General features: G+C 57.1%; 1 protein-coding gene across 3 annotated transcripts in view; it reads left to right on the forward strand.

The window, feature by feature from the left end:
- Positions 1-13,714, forward strand: part of msrb3 (methionine sulfoxide reductase B3) — a 14,232-nt gene extending 518 nt beyond the window's left edge. Inside the window, exons 1-7 of one of the 3 annotated variants that reach the window (XM_072453367.1) lie at positions 11-95; positions 3,984-4,077; positions 10,789-10,897; positions 11,164-11,241; positions 11,308-11,336; positions 11,817-11,914; positions 12,624-13,714. In XM_072453367.1, coding sequence (XP_072309468.1) covers positions 4,002-4,077; positions 10,789-10,897; positions 11,164-11,241; positions 11,308-11,336; positions 11,817-11,914; positions 12,624-13,364 — 1,131 coding nt within the window. In that variant the 5' untranslated portion in view covers positions 11-95; positions 3,984-4,001 and the 3' untranslated portion in view covers positions 13,365-13,714. Of the gene's footprint in view, positions 1-10; positions 96-3,983; positions 4,122-10,788; positions 10,898-11,163; positions 11,242-11,307; positions 11,337-11,816; positions 11,915-12,623 lie in introns of those variants that run through there. The other 2 variants (XM_072453368.1, XM_072453370.1) reach the window with 2 other exon arrangements.
- Positions 13,715-20,293: the final 6,579 nt, after the last annotated feature.

Below are 20,293 nucleotides of genomic sequence, written 5' to 3' on the forward strand. Positions count from 1 at the left end.
GGCTCCTCACACGGGCTTTCCTCTCGGCCTGCCGTGGTGCCACTGGCAAGACGTCGTGTCTGTGTGTCCTGCGCTCGCTGCCACCGCACTTGGAGGTAAACCTCTGTCCCCCTGTCCTTAGAGCCCCCTGTCCCCCTGTCCTTAGAGCCCCCTGTCCCCCTGTCCTTAGAGCCCCCTGTCCCCCTGTCCTTAGAGCGCCCTGTCCCCCTGTCCTTAGAGCCCCCTGTCCCCCTGTCCTTAGAGCCCCCTGTCCCCCTGTCCTTAGAGCCCCCTGTCCCCGGTCCTTAGAGCCCTGTCCCCCCGTCCTTAGGGCCCTGTCCCCTGTCCTTAGAGCCCCCTGTCCCCCCTGTCCTTAGAGCCCCCTGTCCCCCTGTCCTTAGAGCCCACTGTCCCCCTGTCCTTAGAGCCCCCTGTCCCCCTGTCCTTAGAGCCCCCTGTCCCCCTGTCCTTAGAGCCCACTGTCCCCCTGTCCTTAGAGCCCCCTGTCCCCCTGTCCTTAGAGCCCACTGTCCCCCTGTCCTTAGAGCCCCCTGTCCCCCTGTCCTTAGAGCCCCCCTGTCCTTTGAGCCCCCTGTCCCCCTGTCCTTAGAGCGCCCTGTCCCCCTGTCCTTAGAGCACCCTGTCCCCCTGTCCTTAGAGCGCCCTGTCCTTAGAGCCCCCTGTCCCCCTGTCCTTAGAGCCCACTGTCCTTAGAGCCCCCTGTCCCCCTGTCCTTAGAGCCCCCTGTCCCCCTGTCCTTAGAGCCCCCTGTCCCCCTGTCCTTAGAGCCCACTGTCCCCCTGTCCTTAGAGCCCACTGTCCCCCTGTCCTTAGAGCGCCCTGTCCCCCTGTCCTTAGAGCCCCCTGTCCCCCTGTCCTTAGAGCCCACTGTCCCCCTGTCCTTAGAGCCCACTGTCCCCCTGTCCTTAGAGCCCACTGTCCCCCTGTCCTTAGAGCCCCCTGTCCCCCTGTCCTTAGAGCCCACTGTCCTTAGAGCCCCCTGTCCCCCTGTCCTTAGAGCCCCCTGTCCCCCTGTCCTTAGAGCCCCCTGTCCCCCTGTCCTTAGAGCCCCCTGTCCCCCTGTCCTTAGAGCCCACTCTCCCCCTGTCCTTAGAGCGCCCTGTCCCCCTGTCCTTAGAGCACCCTGTCCCCCTGTCCTTAGAGCGCCCTGTCCTTAGAGCCCCCTGTCCCCCTGTCCTTAGAGCCCACTGTCCCCCTGTCCTTAGAGCCCACTGTCCCCCTGTCCTTAGAGCCCACTGTCCCCCTGTCCTTAGAGCCCCCTGTCCCCCTGTCCTTAGAGCCCACTGTCCTTAGAGCCCCCTGCCCCCCTGTCCTTAGAGCCCCCTGTCCCCCTGTCCTTAGAGCCCCCTGTCCCCCTGTCCTTAGAGCCCCCTGTCCCCCTGTCCTTAGAGCCCCCTGTCCCCCTGTCCTTAGAGCCCACTGTCCCCCTGTCCTTAGAGCCCACTGTCCCCCTGTCCTTAGAGCCCCCTGTCCCCCTGTCCTTAGAGCCCACTGTCCTTAGAGCCCCCTGTCCCCCTGTCCTTAGAGCGCCCTGTCCCCCTGTCCTTAGAGCCCCCTGTCCCCCTGTCCTTAGAGCCCACTGTCCCCCCTGTCCTTAGAGCCCACTGTCCCCCTGTCCTTAGAGCCCCCTGTCCCCCTGTCCTTAGAGCCCACTGTCCCCCTGTCCTTAGAGCCCCCTGTCCCCCTGTCCTTAGAGCGCCCTGTCCTTAGAGCCCCCTGTCCCCCTGTCCTTAGAGCCCCCTGTCCCCCTGTCCTTAGAGCCCCCTGTCCCCCTGTCCTTAGAGCCCACTGTCCCCCTGTCCTAGAGCCCCCTGTCCCCCTGTCCTTAGAGCCCCCTGTCCTTAGAGCCCCCTGCCCCCCTGTCCTTAGAGCCCCCTGTCCCCCTGTCCTTAGAGCCCCCTGTCCCCCTGTCCTTAGAGCCCCCTGTCCCCCTGTCCTTAGAGCCCACTGTCCCCCTGTCCTTAGAGCCCACTGTCCCCCTGTCCTTAGTGCCCACTGTCCCCCTGTCCTTAGAGCCCCCTGTCCCCTGTCCTTAGAGCCCACTGTCCTTAGAGCCCCCTGTCCCCCTGTCCTTAGAGCCCCCCTGTCCCCCTGTCCTTAGAGCCCACTGTCCCCCTGTCCTTAGAGCGCCCTGTCCCCCTGTCCTTAGAGCACCCCTGTCCCCCTGTCCTTAGAGCGCCCTGTCCTTAGAGCCCCCTGTCCCCCTGTCCTTAGAGCCCACTGTCCCCCTGTCCTTAGAGCCCACTGTCCCCCTGTCCTTAGAGCCCACTGTCCCCTGTCCTTAGAGCCCCTGTCCCCTGTCCTTAGAGCCCACTGTCCTTAGAGCCCCCTGCCCCCCTGTCCTTAGAGCCCCCTGTCCCCCTGTCCTTAGAGCCCCCTGTCCCCCTGTCCTTAGAGCCCCCTGTCCCCCTGTCCTTAGAGCCCCCCTGTCCCCCTGTCCTTAGAGCCCACTGTCCCCCTGTCCTTAGAGCCCACTGTCCCCCTGTCCTTAGAGCCCCCTGTCCCCCTGTCCTTAGAGCCCCCTGTCCCCCTGTCCTTAGAGCCCCCTGTCCCCCTGTCCTTAGAGCCCCTGTCCCCCTGTCCTTAGAGCCCCCTGCCCCCCTGTCCTTAGAGCCCCCTGTCCCCCTGTACTTAGAGCCCCCTGTCCCCCTGTCCTTAGAGCCCCCTGTCCCCCTGTCCTTAGAGCCCACTGTCCCCCTGTCCTTAGAGCCCACTGTCCCCCTGTCCTTAGAGCCCCCTGTCCCCCTGTCCTTAGAGCCCCCTGTCCCCCTGTCCTTAGAGCCCCCTGTCCCCCTGTCCTTAGAGCCCCCTGTCCCCCTGTCCTTAGAGCCCCCTGTCCCCCTGTCCTTAGAGCCCCCTGTCCCCCTGTCCTTAGAGCCCACTGTCCCCCTGTCCTTAGAGCCCACTGTCCCCCTGTCCTTAGAGCCCCCTGTCCCCCTGTCCTTAGAGCCCCCTGTCCCCCTGTCCTTAGAGCCCCCTGTCCCCCTGTCCTTAGAGCCCCCTGTCCCCCTGTCCTTAGAGCCCCCTGTCCCCCTGTCCTTAGAGCCTCCTTCCGCACGTCCACTCAGCCTGTGGATCCCCCGCTTGAGCTCTTAAGTGAAGAGAGCCAAAAAGCAGGACAAAAGGGAAAAAGAAGAGAGAACATTGTTTCTGTCCCTTATGTCTCAGGACTGTTTATTTTAAACCAGGAAATACTGTGAGACTAAAGAGCCACATAGTGAGACTAAAGAGCCACATAGTGAGACTAAAGAGCCACATAGTGAGACTAAAGAGCCACATAGTGAGACTAAAGAGCCACATAGTGAGACTAAAGAGCCACATAGTGAGACTAAAGAGCCACATAGTGAGACTAAAGAGCCACATAGTGAGACTAAAGAGCCACATAGTGAGACTAAAGAGCCACATAGTGAGACTAAAGAGAGCCACATAGTGAGACTAAAGAGCCACATAGTGAGACTAAAGAGCCACATAGTGAGACTAAAGAGAGCCACATAGTGAGACTAAAGAGCCACATAGTGAGACTAAAGAGCCACATAGTGAGACTAAAGAGCCACATAGTGAGACTAAAGAGCCACTGCACCAGAGGCCCTCTCACGTCAGACACTAGAGTTCAGGACAACACAGCGTCGTTGTAATCGAAGTCATGACCATTATAACTCTCTTTAAATCAGAACTTTCAAGGGGAATAATGTCTGATCCTGTCAAATGAAAGAGAAGCTCATCTTGTTTTGACAGATGAAGAGTGGGAGGAGCTCAGAGGAGTGCCCCACATTCATGCCCTTATGTGGTCAGACGCTCCTCCTTTCTTCATAACTCCAGGTCAAAGTGCTCATTATTCACAGGGAAACAGCGCCACCAGGAGGAAAACCACTGTCACGCGCTCTGGGACTGAACAATGTCCTTCAGACTGTTACGTCCAGACAAACGTTGGACGGGGTCATTTGCTCGCCCGATCTAAACAGAACGTCTCCCTGTCTGTGCAGACGTCTGACCGCTGGACCATGTCGGGCTTCAACCTCCTGCACCTGGTGTCCAAGGGCCAGCCGGTGACTCTGCGCGCGTGCAGTCTTCCTTCAGGTCCTCGCGTGGCATCTGTGTGGCTGCTGTGTCTGACGCGGCTGGTGTGTGCGCACGCTTTTGTCTTTACACCGTTCACTTGACAACGACACGCGAGCGACGCCGCCACCACGACTAACATCACGCTGCCCTCGCTCACGTACTTTAGGAGCGTCTGGAGGTCGCTCTGCCCTCGCTCACGTACTTTAGGAGCGTCTGGAGGTCGCTCTGCCCTCGCTCACGTACTTTAGGAGCGTCTGGAGGTCGCTCTGCCCTCACTCACGTACTTTAGGAGCGTCTGGAGGTCGCTCTGCCCTCGCTCACGTACTTTAGGAGCGTCTGGAGGTCGCTCTGCCCTCACTCACGTACTTTAGGAGCGTCTGGAGGTCGCTCTGCCCTCGCTCACGTACTTTAGGAGCGTCTGGAGGTCGCTCTGCCCTCGCTCACGTACTTTAGGAGCGTCTGGAGGTCGCTCTGCCCTCACTCACGTACTTTAGGAGCGTCTGGAGGTCGCTCTGCCCTCGCTCACGTACTTTAGGAGCGTCTGGAGGTCGCTCTGCCCTCGCTCACGTACTTTAGGAGCGTCTGGAGGTCGCTCTGCCCTCGCTCACGTACTTTAGGAGCGTCTGGAGGTCGCTCTGCCCTCACTCACGTACTTTAGGAGCGTCTGGAGGTCGCTCTGCCCTCGCTCACGTACTTTAGGAGCGTCTGGAGGTCGCTCTGCCCTCACTCACGTACTTTAGGAGCGTCTGGAGGTCGCTCTGCCCTCGCTCACGTACTTTAGGAGCGTCTGGAGGTCGCTCTGCCCTCGCTCACGTACTTTAGGAGCGTCTGGAGGTCGCTCTGCCCTCGCTCACGTACTTTAGGAGCGTCTGGAGGTCGCTCTGCCCTCACTCACGTACTTTAGGAGCGTCTGGAGGTCGCTCTGCCCTCGCTCACGTACTTTAGGAGCGTCTGGAGGTCGCTCTGCCCTCGCTCACGTACTTTAGGAGCATCTGGAGGTCGCTCTGCCCTCGCTCACGTACTTTAGGAGCGTCTGGAGGTCGCTCTGCCCTCGCTCACGTACTTTAGGAGCGTCTGGAGGTCGCTCTGCCCTCGCTCACGTACTTTAGGAGCGTCTGGAGGTCGCTCTGCCCTCACTCACGTACTTTAGGAGCGTCTGGAGGTCGCTCTGCCCTCGCTCACGTACTTTAGGAGCGTCTGGAGGTCGCTCTGCCCTCGCTCACGTACTTTAGGAGCGTCTGGAGGTCGCTCTGCCCTCGCTCACGTACTTTAGGAGCGTCTGGAGGTCGCTCTGCCCTCGCTCACGTACTTTAGGAGCGTCTGGAGGTCGCTCTGCCCTCGCTCACGTACTTTAGGAGCGTCTGGAGGTCGCTCTGCCCTCGCTCACGTACTTTAGGAGCGTCTGGAGGTCGCTCTGCCCTCGCTCACGTACTTTAGGAGCGTCTGGAGGTCGCTCTGCCCTCACTCACGTACTTTAGGAGCGTCTGGAGGTCGCTCTGCCCTCGCTCACGTACTTTAGGAGCGTCTGGAGGTCGCTCTGCCCTCGCTCACGTACTTTAGGAGCGTCTGGAGGTCGCTCTGCCCTCGCTCACGTACTTTAGGAGCGTCTGGAGGTCGCTCTGCCCTCGCTCACGTACTTTAGGAGCGTCTGGAGGTCGCTCTGCCCTCGCTCACGTACTTTAGGAGCGTCTGGAGGTCGCTCTGCCCTCGCTCACGTACTTTAGGAGCGTCTGGAGGTCGCTCTGCCCTCGCTCACGTACTTTAGGAGCGTCTGGAGGTCGCTCTGCCCTCGCTCACGTACTTTAGGAGCGTCTGGAGGTCGCTCTGCCCTCACTCACGTACTTTAGGAGCGTCTGGAGGTCGCTCTGCCCTCGCTCACGTACTTTAGGAGCGTCTGGAGGTCGCTCTGCCCTCGCTCACGTACTTTAGGAGCGTCTGGAGGTCGCTCTGCCCTCGCTCACGTACTTTAGGAGCGTCTGGAGGTCGCTCTGCCCTCGCTCACGTACTTTAGGAGCGTCTGGAGGTCGCTCTGCCCTCGCTCACGTACTTTAGGAGCGTCTGGAGGTCGCTCTGCCCTCGCTCACGTACTTTAGGAGCGTCTGGAGGTCGCTCTGCCCTCACTCACGTACTTTAGGAGCGTCTGGAGGTCGCTCTGCCCTCGCTCACGTACTTTAGGAGCGTCTGGAGGTCGCTCTGCCCTCGCTCACGTACTTTAGGAGCGTCTGGAGGTCGCTCTGCCCTCGCTCACGTACTTTAGGAGCGTCTGGAGGTCGCTCTGCCCTCGCTCACGTACTTTAGGAGCGTCTGGAGGTCGCTCTGCCCTCGCTCACGTACTTTAGGAGCGTCTGGAGGTCGCTCTGCCCTCGCTCACGTACTTTAGGAGCGTCTGGAGGTCGCTCTGCCCTCGCTCACGTACTTTAGGAGCGTCTGGAGGTCGCTCTGCCCTCGCTCACGTACTTTAGGAGCGTCTGGAGGTCGCTCTGCCCTCACTCACGTACTTTAGGAGCGTCTGGAGGTCGCTCTGCCCTCGCTCACGTACTTTAGGAGCGTCTGGAGGTCGCTCTGCCCTCGCTCACGTACTTTAGGAGCGTCTGGAGGTCGCTCTGCCCTCGCTCACGTACTTTAGGAGCGTCTGGAGGTCGCTCTGCCCTCACTCACGTACTTTAGGAGCGTCTGGAGGTCGCTCTGCCCTCGCTCACGTACTTTAGGAGCGTCTGGAGGTCGCTCTGCCCTCACTCACGTACTTTAGGAGCGTCTGGAGGTCGCTCTGCCCTCGCTCACGTACTTTAGGAGCGTCTGGAGGTCGCTCTGCCCTCACTCACGTACTTTAGGAGCGTCTGGAGGTCGCTCTGCCCTCGCTCACGTACTTTAGGAGCGTCTGGAGGTCGCTCTGCCCTCGCTCACGTACTTTAGGAGCATCTGGAGGTCGCTCTGCCCTCGCTCACGTACTTTAGGAGCGTCTGGAGGTCGCTCTGCCCTCACTCACGTACTTTAGGAGCGTCTGGAGGTCGCTCTGCCCTCGCTCACGTACTTTAGGAGCGTCTGGAGGTCGCTCTGCCCTCGCTCACGTACTTTAGGAGCGTCTGGAGGTCGCTCTGCCCTCGCTCACGTACTTTAGGAGCGTCTGGAGGTCGCTCTGCCCTCGCTCACGTACTTTAGGAGCGTCTGGAGGTCGCTCTGCCCTCGCTCACGTACTTTAGGAGCGTCTGGAGGTCGCTCTGCCCTCACTCACGTACTTTAGGAGCGTCTGGAGGTCGCTCTGCCCTCGCTCACGTACTTTAGGAGCGTCTGGAGGTCGCTCTGCCCTCGCTCACGTACTTTAGGAGCGTCTGGAGGTCGCTCTGCCCTCACTCACGTACTTTAGGAGCGTCTGGAGGTCGCTCTGCCCTCACTCACGTACTTTAGGAGCGTCTGGAGGTCGCTCTGCCCTCACTCACGTACTTTAGGAGCGTCTGGAGGTCGCTCTGCCCTCGCTCACGTACTTTAGGAGCGTCTGGAGGTCGCTCTGCCCTCGCTCACGTACTTTAGGAGCGTCTGGAGGTCGCTCTGCCCTCGCTCACGTACTTTAGGAGCGTCTGGAGGTCGCTCTGCCCTCGCTCACGTACTTTAGGAGCGTCTGGAGGTCGCTCTGCCCTCGCTCACGTACTTTAGGAGCGTCTGGAGGTCGCTCTGCCCTCGCTCACGTACTTTAGGAGCGTCTGGAGGTCGCTCTGCCCTCGCTCACGTACTTTAGGAGCGTCTGGAGGTCGCTCTGCCCTCACTCACGTACTTTAGGAGCGTCTGGAGGTCGCTCTGCCCTCGCTCACGTACTTTAGGAGCGTCTGGAGGTCGCTCTGCCCTCGCTCACGTACTTTAGGAGCGTCTGGAGGTCGCTCTGCCCTCGCTCACGTACTTTAGGAGCGTCTGGAGGTCGCTCTGCCCTCGCTCACGTACTTTAGGAGCGTCTGGAGGTCGCTCTGCCCTCACTCACGTACTTTAGGAGCGTCTGGAGGTCGCTCTGCCCTCGCTCACGTACTTTAGGAGCGTCTGGAGGTCGCTCTGCCCTCGCTCACGTACTTTAGGAGCGTCTGGAGGTCGCTCTGCCCTCACTCACGTACTTTAGGAGCGTCTGGAGGTCGCTCTGCCCTCGCTCACGTACTTTAGGAGCGTCTGGAGGTCGCTCTGCCCTCGCTCACGTACTTTAGGAGCGTCTGGAGGTCGCTCTGCCCTCGCTCACGTACTTTAGGAGCGTCTGGAGGTCGCTCTGCCCTCACTCACGTACTTTAGGAGCGTCTGGAGGTCGCTCTGCCCTCGCTCACGTACTTTAGGAGCGTCTGGAGGTCGCTCTGCCCTCGCTCACGTACTTTAGGAGCGTCTGGAGGTCGCTCTGCCCTCACTCACGTACTTTAGGAGCGTCTGGAGGTCGCTCTGCCCTCGCTCACGTACTTTAGGAGCGTCTGGAGGTCGCTCTGCCCTCACTCACGTACTTTAGGAGCGTCTGGAGGTCGCTCTGCCCTCGCTCACGTACTTTAGGAGCGTCTGGAGGTCGCTCTGCCCTCGCTCACGTACTTTAGGAGCGTCTGGAGGTCGCTCTGCCCTCGCTCACGTACTTTAGGAGCGTCTGGAGGTCGCTCTGCCCTCGCTCACGTACTTTAGGAGCGTCTGGAGGTCGCTCTGCCCTCGCTCACGTACTTTAGGAGCGTCTGGAGGTCGCTCTGCCCTCACTCACGTACTTTAGGAGCGTCTGGAGGTCGCTCTGCCCTCGCTCACGTACTTTAGGAGCGTCTGGAGGTCGCTCTGCCCTCGCTCACGTACTTTAGGAGCGTCTGGAGGTCGCTCTGCCCTCACTCACGTACTTTAGGAGCGTCTGGAGGTCGCTCTGCCCTCGCTCACGTACTTTAGGAGCGTCTGGAGGTCGCTCTGCCCTCACTCACGTACTTTAGGAGCGTCTGGAGGTCGCTCTGCCCTCGCTCACGTACTTTAGGAGCGTCTGGAGGTCGCTCTGCCCTCGCTCACGTACTTTAGGAGCGTCTGGAGGTCGCTCTGCCCTCGCTCACGTACTTTAGGAGCGTCTGGAGGTCGCTCTGCCCTCGCTCACGTACTTTAGGAGCGTCTGGAGGTCGCTCTGCCCTCGCTCACGTACTTTAGGAGCGTCTGGAGGTCGCTCTGCCCTCACTCACGTACTTTAGGAGCGTCTGGAGGTCGCTCTGCCCTCGCTCACGTACTTTAGGAGCGTCTGGAGGTCGCTCTGCCCTCGCTCACGTACTTTAGGAGCGTCTGGAGGTCGCTCTGCCCTCGCTCACGTACTTTAGGAGCGTCTGGAGGTCGCTCTGCCCTCGCTCACGTACTTTAGGAGCGTCTGGAGGTCGCTCTGCCCTCGCTCACGTACTTTAGGAGCGTCTGGAGGTCGCTCTGCCCTCGCTCACGTACTTTAGGAGCGTCTGGAGGTCGCTCTGCCCTCACTCACGTACTTTAGGAGCGTCTGGAGGTCGCTCTGCCCTCGCTCACGTACTTTAGGAGCGTCTGGAGGTCGCTCTGCCCTTGCTCACGTTTGCCGTGTTTTGCTGTGCGTTTGATTTCACATTTGGTTGTGACACGAGCTTGACTCAAACAGAAGGGACAGATCTTCGCTGATCATTTCCTGACTTATTGTCTCATTCTACTGTTTATTGCAGCTTGTGCCTTTTTAATGACACTTTTATTGTTGTCAGAGTTATAATTATGATTTTCTGGTAAAATCCTTGGTAACTGCACTCGTACATAATCTTACACGTTCTGTCAAACTAATGTGAACAAATCTTTCAAGAAACCATCTCGAACTCAATGGTTGTGTTTTTAATGTTCATAATTCTCTGCTTTATAATAACTATTAAACCACAAACGTGAGACTTTAACACTGCAGTTGCTCTGTTTTACATTGGATTCTGCTGCTTCTCCGGACACAAAATGGCCGCTGCAGCTGCCATGGCAACAGAACCAGCATCTCTCTTACCAATTATATAAACCATTGTTTGTCATTTTTAAAATTTTAACGACAAAACAACAACTCACACCAGTTTAGTTCAAAGGATTTCACCACCACCAGGAGGAGGCGCAGGGCATGCTCTGACCACCAGGAGGAGGCGCAGGGCATGCTCTGACCACCAGGAGGAGGCGCAGGGCATGCTCTGACCGCCAGGAGGAGGCGCAGGGCATGCTCTGACCGCCAGGAGGAGGCGCAGGGCATGCTCTGACCACCAGGAGGAGGCGCAGGGCATGCTCTGACCGCCAGGAGGAGGCGCAGGGCATGCTCTGACCGCCAGGAGGAGGCGCAGGGCATGCTCTGACCACCAGGAGGAGGCGCAGGGCATGCTCTGACCGCCAGGAGGAGGCGCAGGGCATGCTCTGACCACCAGGAGGAGGCGCAGGGCATGCTCTGACCGCCAGGAGGAGGCGCAGGGCATGCTCTGACCGCCAGGAGGAGGCGCAGGGCATGCTCTGACCACCAGGAGGAGGCGCAGGGCATGCTCTGACCGCCAGGAGGAGGCGCAGGGCATGCTCTGACCACCAGGAGGAGGCGCAGGGCATGCTCTGACCACCAGGAGGAGGCGCAGGGCATGCTCTGACCGCCAGGAGGAGGCGCAGGGCATGCTCTGACCGCCAGGAGGAGGCGCAGGGCATGCTCTGACCACCAGGAGGAGGCGCAGGGCATGCTCTGACCGCCAGGAGGAGGCGCAGGGCATGCTCTGATGTCGGATGTTCTTTTTCCAGGAGCTCGTCGCACAAAGAAGACATGGCCCGTGACGTTCATGAAGGAGGAGCTGAAAGAGCGTCTGACGCCAATGCAGTACCATGTGACCCAGGAGAGGGGCACAGAGAGGTGGGCACGCCCGGGGCCGCTCCATGTTCAGTCCTGAATCTGGCACCAGCAGGAGGGACAGGGGGCGGGGACAGGGGGGCGGGGACAGAGGGGCGGGGACAGGGGGGCGGGGACAAGGGGCGGGGACAGGGGGCGGGGACAGGGGGCGGGGACAGGGGGGCGGGGACAGCGGGGCGGGGACAGGGTCATTTGGCTAAACTTAAAGTTCTTGGTGCATCAGTGAGACAAATGAAAGTGCCTCTGGACTAACCACTCTGCCACTGCAGTGCGTTCACTGGAGAGCTGACCATGAACAAAGGCGAGGGCAGCTACAGCTGTGTGGTGTGTGCAGCGCCGCTCTTCAGGTGAGACGCTGTCACTGCACAACAAGCTTCACATTCAACATGTTCAAACTTCTGCTCTTTTTTCAGCTCCAAAACTAAATTCGACTCCGGCTCAGGTCAGTCTTTTTACCACAGGGAAGCTTCACTGAGGCTTCACTGAGGCTTCACTGAAGCTTCACTGAGGCTGAAGCCTCAGTGAAGCTTCAGTGAAGCTTCAGTCTGTTGTTCCACAGTGAAGCTTCAGTCTGTTGTTCCTCAGTGAAGCTTCAGTCTGTTGCTCCTCAATGAAGCTTCAGTCTGTTGTTCCTCAGTGAAGCTTCAGTCTGTTGCTCCTCAATGAAGCTTCAGTCTGTTGTTCCTCAGTGAAGCCTCAGTCTGTTGTTCCTCAGTGAAGCTTCAGTCTGTTGTTCCACAGTGAAGCCTCAGTCTGTTGTTCCTCAGTGAAGCTTCAGTCTGTTGTTCCACAGTGAAGCCTCAGTCTGTTGTTCCTCAGTGAAGCTTCAGTCTGTTGTTCCACAGTGAAGCCTCAGTCTGTTGTTCCACAGTGAAGCCTCAGTCTGTTGTTCCTCAGTGAAGCTTCAGTCTGTTGTTTTCAGGATGGCCGTCCTTCTACGATTCGCTCGCCAAAGACGCCATCGACCAGACGGACGACTTCATGTACGGAATGCACCGCGTAGAGACCAGCTGCGCCCAGGTCTGCACCTGCCACACTGCACCTGCCACACTGCACCTGCTCCTTTTGTCTGAGCGTTTGGCCTCAGCTTTCGTTCTTCCTCCCAGACAAAAGGATCATTGTTCTGCTCACGATCATTGTTCTGCACACGGTCATTGTTCTGCACACGGTCATTGTTCTGCTCACGGTCATTGTTCTGCTCACGGTCATTGTTCTGCACACGGTCATTGTTCTGCACACGGTCATTGTTCTGCTCACGGTCATTGTTCTGCTCACGATCATTGTTCTTCACACGATCATTGTTCTGCACACAATCATTGTTCTGCACACAATCATTGTTCTGCACACGGTCATTGTTCTGCACACGATCATTGTTCTGCACACAATCATTGTTCTGCACACGGTCATTGTTCTGCACACGATCATTGTTCTGCTCACGGTCATTGTTCTGCTCACGGTCATTGTTCTGCACACGGTCATTGTTCTGCACACGATCATTGTTCTGCTCACGGTCATTGTTCTGCTCACGGTCATTGTTCTGCTCACGGTCGTTGTTCTACTCACGGTCATTGTTCTGCTCACGGTCATTGTTCTGCTCACGGTCGATGTTCTACTCACGGTCATTGTTCTGCTCACGGTCGTTGTTCTACTCACGGTCGTTGTTCTACTCACGGTCATTGTTCTGCTCACGGTCGTTGTTCTACTCACGGTCATTGTTCTGCTCTTCCAGTGCGGAGCTCATCTCGGACACGTGTTTGACGACGGGCCCAGACCCACGCGGAAACGCTACTGCATCAACTCTGCTTCTCTGGCCTTCAACCCCAAGACCCAAGACCTGAAGCAGGACTCTGAGACCTCCAAGACCCAAGACCTGAAGCAGGACTCTGAGACCTCCAAGACCCAAGACCTGAAGCAGGACTCTGAGACCTCCAAGACCCAAGACCTGAAGCAGGACTCTGAGACCTCCAAGACCCAAGACCTGAAGCAGGACTCTGAGACCTCCAAGACCCAAGACCTGAAGCAGGACTCTGAGACCTCCAAGACCCAAGACCTGAAGCAGGACTCTGAGACCTCCAAGACCCAAGACCTGAAGCAGGACTCTGAGACCTCCAAGACCCAAGACCTGAAGCAGGACTCTGAGACCTCCAAGACCCAAGACCTGAAGCAGGACTCTGAGACCTCCAAGACCCAAGACCTGAAGCAGGACTCTGAGACCTCCAAGACCCAAGACCTGAAGCAGGACTCTGAGACCTCCAAGACCCAAGACCTGAAGCAGGACTCTGAGACCTCCAAGACCCAAGACCTGAAGCAGGACTCTGAGACCTCCAAGACCCAAGACCTGAAGCAGGACTCTGAGACCTCCAAGACCCAAGACCTGAAGCAGGACTCTGAGACCTCCAAGACCCAAGACCTGAAGCAGGACTCTGAGACCTCCAAGACCCAAGACCTGAAGCAGGAAAAAGAGCTTTGAAGATGTTTTAATTGAATTTGTTTGAGTTTCACACATTTTGGTTTCAACACATTTTGTCGTGTGAAGTTTTTCTGATTTTAAAAAAATCGAATATAATCTAAACAAGTCAAAACGTCTCCAATGTTTCAGAACTAAATATTCGAAAGATGTCCTCCGGTTGTCGCGGCGACGTCCTCTGGTTATCATCTCAGATGGGGGCGGGGCCTGTGTAACTGGGCGTTTTCACTTTGAGACAAATATAAGTTTCTCTTTCTGAGTTTGATCTTTTCAAATCTTCAACAAATATTATGACTTTTTGCTTTTCTTTGAAAATAAGAATCTTGTATTAAACGTCACTTCTTTCAAAAACAGGTCTTTTGTGATTTATTTGGTTTATTTAATTTTATTTTACAGTGTGAACATTTAGAGAATAAAACATTTAGCGAATAAAGTGCGAATATAATGACATAAAACATTTAAAGCCATGATTCCATTTCAACCCTCCTGCTTATGCCCCGCCCTCCTGCTTATGCCCCGCCCTCCTGCTTATGCCCCGCCCTCCTGCTAAGTTGGCCCAAACAACAAAAAATCATACTTTTTACTGTAAAATTGGAAAAAAATAAGCATTTAATGTTATCTCCAGTGTTCTTCCCAGGATTTTCTAAAGGGTAAATGTGCCTCATACAGGGTTTAATTTACCTTCATTATTTCCAAAGGTACATGCACCATAAACACACTATTACATGTGTATAAGTCTAAACACACTATTACATGTGTATAAGTCTAAACACACTATTACATGTGTATAAGTCTAAACATACTATTACATGTGTATAAGTCTAAACATACTATTACATGGTGTATAAGTCTAAACACACTATTACATGGTGTATAAGTCTAAACACACTATTACATGTGTATAAGTCTAAACACACTATTACATGTGTATAAGTCTAAACACACTATTACATGTGTATAAGTCTAAACACACTATTACATGGTGTATAAGTCTAAACACACTATTACATGTGTATAAGTCTAAACACACTATTACATGTGTATAAGTCTAAACACACTATTACATGGTGTATAAGTCTAAACACACTATTACATGTGTATAAGTCTAAACACACTATTACATGTGTATAAGTCTAAACACACTATTACATGTGTATAAGTCTAAACACACTATTACATGGTGTATAAATCTAAACACACTATTACATGGTGTATAAGTCTAAACACACTATTACATGGTGTATAAGTCTAAACACACTATTACATGTGTATAAGTCTAAACACACTATTACATGTGTATAAGTCTAAACATACTATTAGGCCCCTCCCACTAAAACATGTACAATAGGCCCCTCCCACAGTGGGCCGCGCAGACCGCTGTGCGTCACGTGAACCAAACCTTGCAGCTCTGTCCTCGTGCGACGCTGGTGTTCTGATGGTTCCACTGAATGAAATGCCAGGAGGAGGAAGTAGGACGCCCGCGCTCCGTCACACGCCTGAGGTCATCTCCGTCACACGCCTGAGGTCATCTCCGTCACACGCCTGAGGTCATCTCCGTCACACGCCTGAGGTCATCTCCGTCACACGCCTGAGGTCATCTCCGTCACACGCCTGAGGTCATCTCCGTCACACGCCTGAGGTCATCTCCGTCACACGCCTGAGGTCATCTCCGTCACACGCCTGAGGTCATCTCCGTCACACGCCTGAGGTCATCTCTCTTCGTCTGACCTTCTGGAAATGCACAGTTTGATGCTCAGTTCTTCTGTCAGCTTTACGCGGCTGTTTTCAATGGAGAAACCTCAGAATGAACAAAGGCGAGCGTACGTGAGCGCGCGGCACGAGGCCCTTTGATTGGCTCGTTTTGACGTTTAGAAACAGAAGTGCAGGCTCCACGTGTCCTTAGTTTGTCCTTTAGTTTGTGTCTTGTTGTGGTCGTCTTGAGGGGACTTGATCGTCTATTCCACTGTCCAAACCAGAGTCACTGAAAAATGCTCCTTTTAGGCCAAGATTTTAGAAACAAATGTTGTACTGTTCATATGATTTTGCGATACTTTCTCAAATTAATGTTTAGTTTCTATTTTCACATCAAAAAAGAAGAATAAAAACAGAACACGTTTGAAATAAAATAAAAGTCCTGATGGATCAGAGGCAGTGTGTGCGGGAAGAATGTCTCAAACACTGGGACCATCAGCACAGGCGCTCCACAGGGCGACACCGCCCTCATCGCCACGACAACACCGCCCTCATCGCCATGACGACACCGCCCTCATCGCCACGACAACACCGCCCTCATCGCCATGACGACACCGCCCTCATCGCCATGACGACACCGCCCTCATCGCCATGACGACACCGCCCTCATCGCCACGACAACACCGCCCTCATCGCCACGACGACACCGCCCTCATCGCCACGACGACACCGCCCTCAGGCTCATCTCGCACGAGGAGGAGTCTGTCTACAGGAGGTGGAGCGGTAACAACCCACAGCCCCTCTCACCATCACCAGGACCTCAAGTGGGAGGAGCCACCGTCACCAGGACCTCAAGTGGGAGGAGCCACCGTCACCAGGACCTCAAGTGGGAGGAGCCACCGTCACCAGGACCTCAAGTGGGAGGAGCCACCGTCACCAGGACCTCAAGTGGGAGGAGCCACCGTCACCAGGACCTCAAGTGGGAGGAGCCACCGTCACCAGGACCTCAAGTGGGAGGAGCCACCATCACCAGGACCTCAAGTGGGAGGAGCCACCGTCACCAGGACCTCAAGTGGGAGGAGCCACCGTCACCAGGACCTCAAGTGGGAGGAGCCACCGTCACCAGGACCTCAAGTGGGAGGAGCCACCGTCACCAGGACCTCAAGTGGGAGGAGCCACCGTCACCAGGACCTCAAGTGGGAGGAGCCACCGTCACCAGGACCTCAAGTGGGAGGAGCCACCGTCACCAGGACCTCAAGTGGGAGGAGCCACCGTCACCAGGACCTCAAGTGGGAGGAGCCACCGTCACCAGGACCTCAAGTGGGAGGAGCCACCGTCACCAGGAGCTCAAGTGGGAGGAGCCACCATCACCAGGACCTCAAGTGGGAGGAGCCACCGTCACCAGGACCTCAAGTGGGAGGAGCCACCGTCACCAGGACCTCAAGTGGGAGGAGCCACCGTCACCAGGACCTCAAGTGGGAGGAGCCACCGTCACCAGGACCTCAAGTGGGAGGAGCCACCGTCACCAGGACCTCAAGTGGGAGGAGCCACCGTCACCAGGACCTCAAGTGGGAGGAGCCACCGTCACCAGGACCTCAAGTGGGAGGAGCCACCATCACCAGGACCTCAAGTGGGAGGAGCCACCGTCACCAGGACCTCAAGTGGGAGGAGCCACCGTCACCAGGACCTCAAGTGGGAGGAGCCACCGTCACCAGGACCTCAAGTGGGAGGAGCCACCGTCACCAGGACCTCAAGTGGGAGGAGCCACCGTCACCAGGACCTCAAGTGGGAGGAGCCACCGTCACCAGGACCTCAAGTGGGAGGAGCCACCGTCACCAGGACCTCAAGTGGGAGGAGCCACCGTCACCAGGACCTCAAGTGGGAGGAGCCACCGTCACCAGGACCTCAAGTGGGAGGAGCCACCGTCACCAGGAGCTCAAGTGGGAGGAGCCACCATCACCAGGACCTCAAGTGGGAGGAGCCACCGTCACCAGGACCTCAAGTGGGAGGAGCCACCATCAGCTCCTCATCAAGAAGAACCAGCAGAAGAACTTCCTGCAGCAGCTGAAGAAAGACAATCTGATGATGGAGCAGTTCTACACGAGCATCATTGAGTTCATCCTCACCTCCTCCATCGCCTCCTCCATCACCTCCTCCATCACCTTCTCCATCACCTCCTCCATCACCTCCTCCATCACCTCCTCCATCGCCTCCTCCATCACCTCCTCCATCACCTCCTCCATCGCCTCCTCCATCACCTCCTCCATCGCCTCCTCCATCACCTCCTCCATCACCTCCTCCATCACCTCCTCCATCACCTCCACCATCACCTCCTCCATCGCCTCCTCCGTCACCTCCTCCATCACCTCCTCCATCACCTCCTCCATCACCATGTGGTACACTGGAGCCACAGACAGGGACAAACAGAGACTACAGCGCCCTCTGCTGAGAAGGTGATCGGCTGCAGACTTCCATCTCTGCAGGAGGCCACTCCCCTCAGGCAGTAGGCCACTCCCCTCAGACAGGAGGCCACTCCCCTCAAGCAGGAGGCCACTCCCCTCAGACAGGAGGCCCCTCCCCTCAGGCAGGAGGCCACTCCCCTCAGGCAGTAGGCCACTCCCCTCAGGCAGGAGGCCACTCCCCTCAAGCAGGAGGCCACTCCCCTCAGACAGGAGGCCCCTCCCCTCAGGCAGGAGGCCCCTCCCCTCAGGCAGGAGGCCCCTCCCCTCAAGCAGGAGGCCACTCCCCTCAGACAGGAGGCCACTCCCCTCAGGCAGGAGGCCACTCCCCTCAGGCAGGAGGCCCCTCCCCTCAGGCAGGAGGCCCCTCCCCTCAGGCAGGAGGCCCCTCCCCTCAGGCAGGAGGCCACTCCCCTCAGGCAGGAGGCCCCTCCCCTCAGGCAGGAGGCCACTCCCCTCAGACAGGAGGCCACTCCCCTCAGGCAGGAGGCCACGCCCCTCAGACAGGAGGCCACGCCCCTCAGGCAGGAGGCCCCTCAGGCAGGAGGCCACTCCCCTCAGGCAGGAGGCCACTCCCCTCAGGCAGGAGGCCACGCCCCTCAGACAGGAGGCCACGCCCCTCAGGCAGGAGACCACTCCCCTCAGGCAGGAGGCCACTCCCCTCAGGCAGGAGGCCCCTCCCCTCAGGCAGGAGGCCCCTCCCCTCAGGCAGGAGGCCACTCCCCTCAGACAGGAGGCCACTCCCCTCAGGCAGGAGGCCACTCCCCTCAGGCAGGAGGCCCCTCCCCTCAGGCAGGAGGCCCCTCCCCTCAGGCAGGAGGCCACTCCCCTCAGACAGGAGGCCACTCCCCTCAGGCAGGAGGCCACTCCCCTCAGGCAGGAGGCCCCTCCCCTCAGGCAGGAGGCCACTCCCCTCAGGCAGGAGGCCCCTCCCCTCAGGCAGGAGGCCACTCCCCTCAGACAGGAGGCCACTCCCCTCAGGCAGGAGGCCACTCCCCTCAGGCAGGAGGCCCCTCCCCTCAGGCAGGAGGCCCCTCCCCTCAGGCAGGAGGCCACTCCCCTCAGACAGGAGGCCACTCCCCTCAGGCAGGAGGCCACTCCCCTCAGACAGGAGGCCACTCCCCTCAGGCAGGAGGCCACTCCCCTCAGGCAGGAGGCCCCTCCCCTCAGGCAGGAGGCCACTCCCCTCAGGCAGGAGGCCCCTCCCCTCAGGCAGGAGGCCACTCCCCTCAGACAGGAGGCCACTCCCCTCAGGCAGGAGGCCACTCCCCTCAGGCAGGAGGCCCCTCCCCTCAGGCAGGAGGCCCCTCCCCTCAGGCAGGAGGCCACTCCCCTCAGACAGGAGGCCAGTCCCCTCAGGCAGGAGGCCACTCCCCTCAGGCAGGAGGCCCCTCCCCTCAGGCAGGAGGCCCCTCCCCTCAGGCAGGAGGCCACTCCCCTCAGACAGGAGGCCACTCCCCTCAGGCAGGAGGCCACTCCCCTCAGGCAGGAGGCCACGCCCCTCAGGCAGGAGGCCACTCCCCTCAGGCAGGAGACCCCTCCCCTCAGGCAGGAGGCCACTCCCCTCAGGCAGGAGGCCACGCCCCTCAGGCAGGAGGCCACTCCCCTCAGGCAGGAGACCCCTCCCCTCAGGCCTCACTTCTTAAACACTGTCACTTTCTGCACATGTAACTCTACTGAACATTTGTGAACATCTTTATTTCTATTCTATTTTTTTTTTGTCTGATAGCTTATTGTTGTGACTTATTGAGTGTCTGCTGATGTCATAAAGCTGCTGATGTCATAAAGCTGCTGATGTCATAAAGCTGCTGATGTCATAAAGCTGCTGAGGTCATAAAGCTGCTGAGGTCATAAAGCTGCTGAGGTCATAAAGCTGCTGATGTCATAAAGCTGCTGATGTCATAAAGCTGCTGATGTCATAAAGTTGCTGAGGTCATGAAGCTGCTGATGTCCTAAAGCTGCTGAGGTCATAAAGCTGCTGATGCCATAAAGCTGCTGATGCCATAAAGCTGCTGATGTCATAAAGCAGACACTATATGTTCTTGTGTGTTTCACCTCTTTAACACTTTTACCCATTTCAACAAGTTTCACGTCTTTACGATCGCTCTCACCGTCTCAGGGGCTGTTGCTTTAGGGGCTGTTGCTTTAGGGGCTGTTGCTTTAGGGGCTGTTGCTTTAGGGGCTGTTGCTTTAGGGGCTTTTGCTTTAGCGGCTGTTGCTTTAGGGGCTGTTGCTTTAGGGGCTGTTGCTTTAGGGGCTGTTGCTTTAGCGGCTGTTGCTTTAGGGGCTGTTGCTTCAGGGGCTGTTGCTTTAGGGGCTGTTGCTTTAGCGGCTGTTGCTTTAGCGGCTGTTGCTTTAGGGGCTGTTGCTTTAGGGGCTGTTGCTTTAGCGGCTGTTGCTTTAGCGGCTGTTGCTTTAGCGGCTGTTGCTTTAGCGGCTGTTGCTTTAGGGGCTGTTGCTTCAGGGGCTGTTGCTTTAGGGGCTGTTGCTTTAGGGGCTGTTGCTTTAGGGGCTGTTGCTTTAGGGGCAATTCAAAGTGCTTCACAGCAGGAAAAATGCATTCAAATCACAAAGAAATTACAGAAACAGAAATACAATAAAATTAACTAAATTAAAAATTATCAATCCAACTGATTTTCGAAACTAATAAAATCACAAACAAAAGAGAAGAGTGCAAAGAAAAAATCCTTTCAGTCATATGCGCAGCTAAACAAAACTGTTTTTAGCTTAGATTTGAACATTGTCAGAGTAGAAGCCTGTCTCACATCTTCAGGAAGACTG

This window comes from Eucyclogobius newberryi, unplaced genomic scaffold, assembly GCF_026437365.1.
Source record: "Eucyclogobius newberryi isolate DKJ021-1_F unplaced genomic scaffold, fEucNew1.0.hap1 SCAF_2, whole genome shotgun sequence".
Lineage (NCBI taxonomy): Eukaryota > Metazoa > Chordata > Actinopteri > Gobiiformes > Gobiidae > Eucyclogobius > Eucyclogobius newberryi.